We start from the raw sequence: 12,304 nt of genomic DNA on the forward strand, positions 1-12,304 counted from the left end.
GCGACCAGCCCACATTCCAAACCGTAAGGCTCTCTCTCTCTCTTGCGATTCTCACAAAGGAGGGGGCTGGGGTCATAACACAGGTCACTTTTGGAGATATTTCATATGTGGATTTGGAATGTCACAATGGACAAGATCTACGGCGACTGTTATCTCGTTTTACCAGCGTGGAACCTGTGGAATACTTCGTACTTACCTTCTCTCTCCAGTACAACGTGGATTACAAATATCTCTCCCCCATGTTGTGGATTACTGAACTTTCCTACTTTATCATCTCAAGACTCTAAGCCTTATTCCCCCAAGCTCAATAGTTTGGGAGTTATAATACACATAACACTGTTAGCTTTTGTTTATCTTGTTTAAGTTACTATATTCTAAGTAGTTACTAATAAAGAGAGTGGTTTTAACATTAAAACCAGACTCCATGTGTAATCTATTGCTGCTGGTTCGTTTCTAAAATGTTACATTTCATAACAGAATCAACAAGTTGGGTGTAGGAGTCTTTTTATTATTTTTAACCATACATGAGTATCATTAGTACCTTTGGAACTTATGAAATGGTATTGAGTTGAGTAATTCTACGATTTTGATTGAGTGGCAAGGAATGGTGGTATTATTCCTTCAGTTAATGTAGGGCTTGAAGTTGAACTTGTAGGAGGTAGCACTTAAATGCATTTGATGAGTTGTCCTTCTTGCTGGCAATGCCTGCAAATTTTACATCAATGTGGTAGTCTCCATTTGATGAAACTTATTAAAAATGGTGTATTGTAGTATAGATATTCCTTGGGAGAGGACTGGAATGAGACCTTGTTAAGTTAGTAGGCACAGCATAAGTATATACTATCACTAACAAGGGAAAATCTGCAGATGATGGAAATTCAAGCAACACACTTAAAATGCTGGAGGAACTCGGCAGGCCAGGCAGTATCAATGAAAAAAAAGTGTAGTCGACATTTTGGGCTGAGACCCTTTGGCAGGACTGGAGAGAAAAAGATGAGTATATTTAAAAGGTGGGGGGAGGGGAGAGAGAAGCATGAGGTGATAGGTGAAACCAGGAGGAGGGGGGATGAAGTAAGGAGCTGGGAAGTTGATTGGTGAAAGAGATACAGGGCTGGAGAAGTTGGAGTCTGATAGGAGAGGACAAAAGGCCATGGAAAAAAGAAAAGGGAGGAACACCAAAGGGAAGCGATGGGCAGGCAAGGAGATAAGGTGAGAGAGGGAAAAGGGAGTGGTGAAGGTGGGAAGGGCATTACTGGAAGTTTGAGAAATCGATTTCATGCCATCAGGTTGGAGGCTACCCAGACAGAATGTAGGGTGTTGTTCCTCCAACCTTTATATGGCCTCATCACAACCCACCCATAGGCTTACAATAAATTGGGAAAAAGTGGGATGAGGAAATGGCTGAAAAATAAAGAATTTTATGCTTGTCTTAATGCATGAAAATATAGAAAACCTCCTGGAATTAGTGGAGGTTCAGAGAAAATGAGGAGATCCAATTGTGATTGTAATCAAAGTCACCCGAGAGACACCGAAGCTGGTGATATAGCAAGCAGGCACCATTCTGAAGACGTTCTCAGTAGAGGTTCACAAACTCAAAGTATATCACAGTTTTATACCCTTAAGATCAATGGCAACAGTAGGTGATTCAATAGAGTTTTAATAGTTTCAATGACATCATTTATTTCAATGCTTTGGGTTGACAGTGCTTCCTTTGAATAGCACATCTACAGTGGGAGACACCTCTGAATGTTCAAATACTTTTCTAATTGCAAGCTTCCCTGAAATTATGTATAATAGTGCAAATTACTTAAGCCCTTATTTGCCTGGATTACGCAGGACAATTAACATAACTCTGTTGTCTGACACATATATAAATGTCTCATGTGCACTATTTTGCAAACCATATCTCTTTGTCTGTAGGCTAGCTTCTATTTACTGCTTACAATTTACAATAAGAACTGAAGATTATTTCTTCTTGAATTATTATCTGTTATATTCACATAACTCCAGAATACTCCCTAACTTACCCTCCTCTCGGCTCCCAGACAGAACTCTATACCAGGAAGGCCGAACATTAATGAGGATCTAATTAAGTAAGGCAGCAAAACTACCCTTCTCTTGGGATCCCTTCTCCAATTACTAATCTATCATGTCCCTATGTGTACCAACACTATCTAACATCCCTAATAGGCTATCTACAAGACTGTGCAGAGATGGCATTAAAACATTCTAGAAATTTGATCATATTCTCTTTGCCCCATCAGTATCTTAACAGGTAAAACTCAGAAGTGGCTGTCAGTAGCTACTCTGTGTAGGGACACCAGCAGGTGACTGAATCAGGTTCACAGGCAATAGTTCACATTCTGTGCCCAAAATCAGAATCAGGTTTAATATCACTGACACCACACACAAGATGCTAGAGGAACTCTGTAGGCCAGGCAGCATCTATGGAAAAAAAGTACAGTTGACGTTTCGGGTCGAAACCCTTAGGCAGGTTATCAGCGGCAATGTCATGAAATTTGATGTCTTTGTGGCAGTAGTACAATGCAATACATAATAATAGAAAAACATTTGTGAATTACAGTAAGTGTGTGTGTATATATATAAAAAATAAGTAGTTCAAAAATAGAAATAAAAAATAGTCAGGTAGTGTACATGGGTTCAATGTCCATTCAGAATTTGGATGGCAGAGGGGAAGAAGCATTCCTGAATCATTTAGTGTGGGCCTTCAGGCTTCTGCATTTCCTTCTTGATGGTAGCAATGAGAACAATGCATGACCTGGGTGATGGGGGACCTTGATGATAGATGCCACCTTTTTGAGGCATCACTCCCTGAAGATGTCCTGGATTCTACAGAGGCTAGTGCCTATGATGGAGCTGACTAAGTTTACAACTCTCTGCAGTTTATTTTGATTTAGTGCAGTAGCACCCCCTGCCCCCATACCATACGGTGATGCAGCCAGTTAGAATGCTTTCCATGGTGCATCTGTAGAAATTTGCGAGAGTCAATGGTGACATACCAAATCTTCTCAAACTCCTATTGAAATATAGCTGCTGTCATTTCTTTTTTGTGGCTACATTGATATGTTGAGTTCAGGTTAGATCCTCAGAGATATTGACACCCAACAACTTGAAACTACTCACTCTTTCCACTTCTGTTCCCTTCATGAGGACAGATGTGTGTTCCCTCGTCTTACCCTATCTGAAGTCCACAATCAGTTCTTTGGTCTTACTGAGGTTAAGTGCAAAGTTGATGCTGCGACACCTCTGAACTAGCTTGTATACCTTGCTCCTGAAAGCCTTCTTGTCACCATCTGAAATTCTGCCAACAATAGTTGTGTCATCAGCAAATTTATAAATGGCATTTGAGCTGTGCCTGGCCGCACAGTCATGGGTATAGAAAGAGTAGAGCAAGGAGCTAAGCACACATCCCTGAGGTGTGTTAGTGTTGATTGTCAATGAGATGGAGATGTTATTTCCAATCTGCACAGATTCTGGTCTTCCAGTTAGGAAATTGAGGATCCAATTGCAGCAGGAAGTATAGAGGCCCAGGTTGTGGAGCTTTTTGATTTGAACTATAGGAATGATGGTGTTAAATGCTGAGCTGTAGTCAATAAACAGCATCCTGACATAGGTATTGGTATTGTCCAGGTGATCCAAGGCTGCATGAAGAGCCAATGAGATTGCATCTGCTGTAGACCTATTGCGACAATAGGCAAATTGCAGTTGGTCCAGGTCTTTGCTGAGACAGGAGTTAATTCTAGCCATAACCAATCTCTCAATGCATTTTGTCACCATTGATGAGAGTGCTATTGGGTGATAGTTGTTAAGGCAGCTCACCCTGCTCTTCTTGGGCACTGGTATTATTGTTGCCCTTTTGAAGTAGGTGGGAACTTGCGACTGTAGCAATGAGAGATTGAAAATGTCTTTGAATACCCCCATCAATTGTTTGACACAGGTTTTCAGAGCCTGAACAGGTATTCCATTGGGGCCTGTTGCCTTGCTTGGGTTCACTCTCTTGAAAGACAGCCTGATGTCAACCTCCAAGACAGAGATCACTGGGTGACTGGGTGCTGCAGGGATCTTCATAGCCATGACGGAAGGTTATCAGAATAATCTGACAAGTCTCTCAGTCCCTTTGATTGATATATAGGATGGTTTGTGATGGTCTCTACTTGAATGGCTGCAAGGACCTCACCCTGTTAGTCCACCCTCCCGAAATGTCCTTTAGATAGCCTGTCTGACCTCTGAAAGTGCCCAGCTCACTTGTGTTCACTCCCATTCTAAGCTGAGTGGCTGCCTTGAGACGTTATGTGCAATTCTTCTCTTTCTCAGTCTGCCTTGCTATCAAAGTTGTGGATCTTGATGTCTCTGCCATAACTTGGATCCCTTCCCATCTATTTTCCCTATTCTTATCTATATAATTATCATCTACCTCCCAGAACCAGCCTTCATTACAAATTACAGTTACCGTTATCCTTTAACACTTTATTCACAGTTTACTGACACACTCTGTTGGTGTGTCTGTTCTCTTTTATCTGTGGGTCTACTTCCATCAGGTGTGCTTAGATGTGATGCAGTAGGCTATTGTTCATCATTTAGGTTCTTTGTAATGACACTGTTAATGGATGGACTTGATCCCTTGTTCTGTCTGTGAGGGAAACAAGACTTTTTCCACTGGCTGCCTCGCTGGGTCTGTACGCAGACAGAGTTGTCATTTGTCAGAAGCATCACCTGTGTTTCTATCCACTGGGAGCAAACCCTATCTTTGCAGGCAGCTCCCTTACCATGACTTTGTCACCTGGGTGCAGGGGAACTATCTTACCTTCCTCAGGCTCTCTTTGAACAGCAATATCTTGCTGCTTTTGCTTGATCCCTCGATGGTCCTTCACATTTCCATATAATTTGACTAAATTGGCTCCAGTAGCTTTTTCCTGTACACCTTCAATTTCTGTTGACTTGTTCCTCTGTTGCTCTCTTTGCTCCATAATCTGCACTTCTATTCCCTTTCTGCATCTTTCTCTGCCCTTTCTGGTAAGCCTTTAATCGCTGCTGTCTCTGCAGGCAGCTCCACTGCTTCTAACACGTTGCTTGTGTTTACCCCCTACCCTTGGGACTTCCTGACATAATTCATATACATTGTTGTGTATCTTGCCCCTGCTTGGGGTTGCTGCTCTGTGAATAATACATGTTTGCTGTCCCTGTCTTGCCCATGTTATGTCTCCCTTTCCTGTAAGAATGATTAGCATCTGCCTTACTTAGAGTGTCTATCTCCAGACCTCATTGTTGGGCACACCCAAAGTTTTGCAGGAAGCTGCCCTCCCTCAATCTCAAGTAAATGAGGCTCATTTCTCTCTGCTTTCATTGTTTCATCTCCTGCACTGGTAATGTAAAGTACCGCTCCAGTTTGGGCAAGGGTAGATCAAATATCAATACTGATGATCCTGTATCCACTAACATTTCACATTGTTGACTCCCACTGCAATTTGCCTAGTGCCACAGTAGGTCTACAGTGGATGCAATCTCATTGGCTCTTAACACGGCCTTGGATCACCTGGACAATCCTAATACTTATGTCAGGATCAGGCTGCTGTTTATTGAATACAGCTCAGCATTTAACACAATCATTCTTACAGTTGTCATCAAAAAGCTCCAGAACCTGGGCCTCTGTACCTCCTCTTGTAACTGGATTTTCGGTTTCCCCACCAGCAGACCACAGTTTGTGTGGATCAGAAAAAACATTTTTATTTTGCTGATAATCAACACTGGCACATCTCAAGGATGTGCGCTTAGGCCCACTGCTCTAGTCTCTCTACACCCATGATTGTGTGGCTCGGCACAGCTCAAGTGCCTTCTATAAATCTGCTGATGACACAACTATTGTTGGCAGAATTTCAGTTTGGGATGAGAAGGTATACAGAAGCAAGATACATCAGCTGGTTGAGTGATGTTGCAGCAACAAGACCAAAGAATTGATTGTGGACTTTGAAAAGGTTAAGATGAGAGAACACACGCCAGACCTCATCAAGGAATCTAATGTGGAAAGGGTGAGCAATTTCAAGTTCCTGGTGTCAACAGCTCTGAGAATCTGTCCTGGGCCCAACATATTTATGGAATTACAAAGAAGGTATAACAGTGGCTATATTTCATTAGGAGTTTGAGGAGATTTGGTATGTCACCAAAGATATTTGCAAATTTTTACAGATGTACTGTGGAGAACATTCTAACTGGCTGCATCACCATCTGGAATGGGGGTGGCACTGCACAGCATCGAAATAAGCTGCATCACCTAGCACGTGCCCTCTTCTCATTGATACCATCAGGGTGGAGGTACAGGAGCCTGAAGGCACACACTCATGGGTCAGGAATGGATTCTTTCCCTCTGACATCAGATTTATGTATAACATTGAATCCATGAACACTACCTGACTACTTTTTTCCCTCTCTTTTTGCACTACTTATTAAATTTAACTTAAAAATATACTTCCTACTGTAATTTACAGTTTTTTGTAATACTGCAATATTGCTGCTGCATAACAACAAATTTCATGACATATGCCAGTGGTATTAAACCTGATTCTGATTTTGATGTTAGTAAACCTCTTGTATATATCCGTGAGTGACGAGTACTGACAATGGTACTTGTTGCAAGCTATTTGACTTGGATGCTAGCTTTGTAATCTAGTCAGCAATGAAATTGAACAGTGAGGGTGCTGCTTTCATATCTGCTTGTTTTGGTGGCTGACTCTCACACCTGTCTCTCCTTTTACAACACTGTCTCAAACTATGGCCTGATAGGCCACAGCTGTAACATATCATCTCATTCTATATCTGTTTTGGCAGTTTCTTGCTAGGTGTCCCAGTTGCTAACATACAAGTCAAGGTTGATCCCACTACTAAACCCAAATCTAAATCTTCCTGGTGGCCAGAGTTGAGGCCTTACTTCAGCATTTTCAGGAAGACTGGATCATCCCTTCCTGCATTGTCCAACCCAGAGTATTTGTCATATGCTCGATATTTACACTCTAAATAATCCCCCTACATAATCCTTCAGCTCTCTGAACCACCAATGTTATCATTCCCCAGTTACTCTCATCGTCAGTCACTGCGTCACTTCCTCCTTATTACAGCTGTTCCCACTAGTTGCCGATGTACCATTCCACCCTCCCTGAGCCATATTATCTCACTAGGGCAGTTTGCTTTTATTAGCACGTGAATTTCAATATTTATCTTCAAGCTTGCACCAAAATTCTGAATTCCCACAAGCAACTTTAAGTGAGGGGAGCTCAGACAAAATGCTGTGCTTCTCCCTGGGGTGAAGGGTCTGTGAATGGTGTTAATCAATGTCAAGGGTTGGGTCTGGTCATCAGGATTCTCGATTCGTTGTTTGACCTCAGTAGGTATCATCCCAACAGATATACCTGGGTATAACCTCTCCCTTAAATATTCCCGCACTAATTCCTATATTAAGCAAAATGTAAGGGATGGATAAAAAATTAATCAGTACATTTTTGAAACCACAGAGTATGCACTCTGTGCCATTGAACTCATGATATCTTTGTTGTATTCCTTTCAATATGATACATGCACCTCTCTGGCATCCTGAACAGTGAGTCACCACCTTTCACAACTGGTGGCCATCTCACCAAGCTACTCAAAAACTGTCTGAAAGCTGGTCACTTATGCAAATACACATGCATGCACACACACTTTGTAGGCCTGAACAGATTTAAGCATGGGGTGCTACTGTTAAAAAATACTCACCCTCCCTAGACTGCTGAAGTTGCTGGCCACACAGTGGGTCACAAATGTATCTCGAATGAGCCCCCAAATGTTGTGACTGTGATGGAAGTCACCAGAGGGACACTGAAGCTGGTGATACAGAAGTCTTTATTCATCACACAAGCAGGCATCATTCTGGAGATACTCAGTGGAGGCTCATGAACTTATTACATGATATACCTTTAAGATCAATGGTAACAGTATGTGATTCAATACATTTTCAATTGTTCCAATGGCATTGATTACTTCTGTATTGACAATGCTTCCTTTGAATTGCACATCTACAGTGGGAGACAACCCTGAATATTCAAATATCTTTTCTAATTTCAAACTTGGCTGTATTTTGTAGTTACAATGGTGCAAATTACTTAAATCCATATGTGCCTGGATTGCTGCAGGTCAATTAACACAACCTCATTGTCTGATGCATATCCAAATGTCTCATGCTCACCATTTTGCAAAGCTTAGTCTCTTAAAATGAGAAAATCTGCAGATTCTGGAAATCAAAGTAATACACACAAAATGCTGGAGATACTCAGCAGGCTAGGAAGCGTCAATGGAAAAGAGTGAACAGTCGACATTTTGGCCCGAGACCTTTTATCAGGACTTGTAGATGGTGGATACTCTAGTAATCTTCCAGAATTGCAGAGATGCTAGTACAGTTTCTGGATATTAGAAGACAGTAAAAAAGCTCAGAGGCCACTTTATTAGATACAGAAATGTAACGTGCTGTGGTGTTTTGATACTGTAGCCCATCTGCTTCATGGTTCGTTATGTTATGCATTCAGAGATGCTGCTCTGCACATTATTGTTGTAAAGTGTGGTTATTTGAATTATTGTCACCTTCTTGCCAACTTGAACCAGTCTGGCCATTTCCTTCTCCCCTCTCCCCTCTCATTAACAAGGCATTTCTGCCCACAGAACCTTTGGTCACTGGAGTTTTTTTTGTTTTTTTTTGCACCATTCTCTGTAAACTCTAGAGACCATTGTTCCTATAAATCCCAGGAGATCAGCAATCTCTGAGATACTTAAATTATGGTCAAAGTCACTTAGATCACATTTCTTTCCCACTTTGATGTTTGGTCTGAACACCAACTGAACATCTTGACCATGCTTTGATGCATTCTGTTGCTGCCATGTGATTGGCTGATTAGATATTTGCATATTAACAATAAGGGGCACAGAATGCCTTATAGTGGCCATTGAGTGTATATGCTGCTGAAAAGGCAAGTGAGAAAAAAAATTGGAAATTTTAAACTTTGTAAACTAATAATACTATTGACTGTTCAATATGGATGCTTGAAAGTGAAAAAATGTTTATATAATGCATATGAGGAGAAGTTAAATTCATGCAATTTATGTTAATTAATTTTTGGAAGAATGATGTGCTGCAGAACTGACCATATTCTAAGATACAGTGAAAATCTTTGTTTTGAATGCCTTCCAGGCAGGTTATTCCAAACATAAGTATATTGAGATAGTGCAAAAGGAAAAACTATAACAGAATGTAGAATATAGTTTTAAAAAAAATGCAGCGCCAGTTGACGGCTAAGTACAAGATCATGACAAGGTAGATTGTGAGATCAAGGCTATTTTGATTGTACAAGAGTCTTATAACAGCATGATCAAAGCTGTCCTTGAGCCTGGTGATATGAGTTTTCAGTTTTGTGTTTTCTACCCATTGGGGGTGGGGTGGGGTGGGGTGAAGAAAGTAAGTTGACTTGGGGAGAGGGTTCTTTTATTGTATTGACTTCTTTTCTGAGATAGCTGGAAATGTTGATGGTCAATGGAGGGGAGACTGGTTTTCTTGATGGATTTGCTGTGTTTACAGTCCTCAACAACTTCTTGTGGTGTTGGACAGATATAACCTCAAAAGGTTGCACTGATATAACTGTAACATTGGCAGATACTTAAGAATATGTAAAGTTGACAGTTATATTCTAACCACACCAAACAGGATAAATCTAATCTCAAGTTATTGCCATAACTCTATCCTTAATTATATGAAATGTATTTGAAGGCATCATTATCAATGCTATAGGCTAGCATTTACCAATAACAAGTTGTTAATTCTCTGTTTGGTTTCTGCCCCTTTCCTGTAAAGCTAATTTTATATGTGCTGAATATTATTCTTTGAATTTTAAAATAATTTAAATATTTTATTTTGCTTTTAAACTATTGGTTATGATATTTCATTTTCAGTATAAAATATGTCTATGGTCCAATCTTTTAAAAGGTCTCTGTTAAACAGGAAAGCTTTCTGTTTAAAAGGTCAAATTAAGAACAATTTGCACCTGATTAGTAACTGTCTGTCAGGACTCTGCAACTTGATTGACTGTTCAGCGTGTTTGATCACATTATTGTCTTTGGGAGTTAAGAATTCCCTACAGAAGCAACTTGCTTCAGGAAAGGAGATGCATGTTGCAGAGCCTACTTAGTGGGAGGGTATTTGTGAATCTAGAAGCAAGTACTGTCACTTTCAATCCACTGAAATGTCTGAGCTGATATTCTGGAAAGTTTACTGCATTGCCTTGTTGCAGGATGGTAAAATTTGATATATACCTTTCATGTTAACTGTGTATTAAGTTCCTTCAGAGAATATTGAGTGAACTTTTATGTGATCTGTTGAAGAAACAAGAAGAATGAACATCTGTCATTTCTTAGGAGTTTTAACTGTAACATTTCATTGTTTAGCTCAGTATAATTTAAACTTAAAATTCAAGAAACTGTAGTATAAATAGTGTCTGCATTAACCTGTGAAATTGCATAAGCATCGCAGAAATACCTTACTAAATATGTATTGATAACATAGAAAATACCTACTTCTATAGCATTTTGTTTTGTGTTACTTGGTTACTGTGTTTTGCTGCAAGTCTTCTTGTTCATGCTATTTTCTTAAGTTGAAACTAAAATGTTATTTCCTAATTTTAGATATGTTTATGAAGGAATTCCTGTATCAGAGGCGATTCAGGAAAATTTCCAGGATAGTATTAAGTTATTGCCACCACTTTCACCAGAATATTTGTATGAATGGCAAAGGATTGCAGAATATTACGTGGAGAGACCTAGACTGATACTTTTGGGAAAATCGGTAGGCAATTAAAGCATTAATCTTGTTTTTTAACCTCATAAAATATAAAGTTGTAATAAATGGTAAGCTTTGACTGTTTTCAGAAGTGATGTAGAGTTATTTTAACATTACTGTTCAGTAAAATACCATCTTAAAAAGTTACTACACAAGAGCTCATAACATTGAGTGTAATGTATCATCTTAAACAGAGGATTGTCAAAAGAACAAATAATATGGAGACAAGAATTAATTTCTTCTCTCACTTGTGGATCTTTATAATTCTCTACTCCAGAAAATGGAGTCTGAATGACTGAATGTATTCAAGATGAAGTTAAGACACATTTTCTTCTATATTTGTAGTCATTGTTAGTGGGAAACAAACAGGTATGTGGAATTTCCAAGATAGGTTACATTGAATGGTGAAGTTTAGCATAAGGGGACATATAGTCTATTCCCTCTCCTTTTTATAATGCTTTCGATTAAGGTTATTTATTGAAAGATAGAGGTGTTCTTTGTGTATGAAGAACTGTACAGTTATTACAGACCCAGGAACTACAGCAAAGCATGGCCTCTTATCCAAGGATCTTTTGTTCCAGCAAGCCTCTACAGACTATTCTTATAACCCACAGAGTAACTTTTATGTAGTACTGTACTAATCAAGATTATAGACTTAAAACCTCACTGCTCCTACTTTTGAAAAGACAGGAATGTTGTTTATTCATATCCAGTACAGTTGCAGATATAACCATATCATGGGTCTCCTTGTGATGTTGAACCTTTGGAACAGGATTAGTGTGATTGAAGACAGAAAGAACTGAAAATTCTGGATTTTGGAACAAAAAAAAACATCCTGCTGAAAGACTTCAGCAGACCAGGTACCATCCGTGGAAGCAAAGGGATAGTTGACATTTTTGGTTGAAAACATGCATCAGTTGGGCGGGTCATTTGCAGATGTCAAAGAACAGATATGTATGACAAACAAGAGAAAATCTGCAGATGCTGGAAATCCAAGCAACGCACACAAAATGCTGGAGGAACTCAGCAGGCCAGGCAGCATCTATGGAAAAGAGTAGGTTCAATAGGTTCAAAAGGTACATTTAATGTCAGAGAAATGTATACAATGTACATCCTGAAATTCTTTTCCTTTACAAGCATCTACGAAAACAGAGGAGTGCCCCAAAGGATGAATGACAGTTAAGCATTTGAACCCCAAGGAACCCCCCCCCCCAGCTCCCCCCTCACGTGCACAAGCAGCACAAAGGCAATGACCCCCCTCCCCCACCTGCATAAAAGCATCAGCGCCCTCCACCGAGCACTCAAGCATGCAGCCAAAGCATCAATAAAGACACAGACTTGCAGTACCCCAAAGACTACTCGTTCACCTGGTAATTTGACATACAACAGGCTCTCTCTCTCTTCAATAAAGGAAAAAGCGGTGTCCCTGTTTCACAG

At 40.0% G+C, this 12,304-nt stretch overlaps 1 protein-coding gene across 1 annotated transcript in view; it reads left to right on the forward strand.

Annotated features, from left to right (window-relative positions):
* The window catches only part of ttc6 (tetratricopeptide repeat domain 6), a 273,996-nt gene that overhangs the window by 84,605 nt on the left and 177,087 nt on the right, over positions 1-12,304 (forward strand). Inside the window, exon 7 of the mRNA XM_073038984.1 lies at positions 10,714-10,873. Within this exon, the coding sequence (XP_072895085.1) occupies positions 10,714-10,873 (160 nt within the window). The remainder of the gene's footprint in view (positions 1-10,713; positions 10,874-12,304) is intronic.

Source organism: Hemitrygon akajei, chromosome 3, assembly GCF_048418815.1.
Source record: "Hemitrygon akajei chromosome 3, sHemAka1.3, whole genome shotgun sequence".
Taxonomy (NCBI): domain Eukaryota; kingdom Metazoa; phylum Chordata; class Chondrichthyes; order Myliobatiformes; family Dasyatidae; genus Hemitrygon; species Hemitrygon akajei.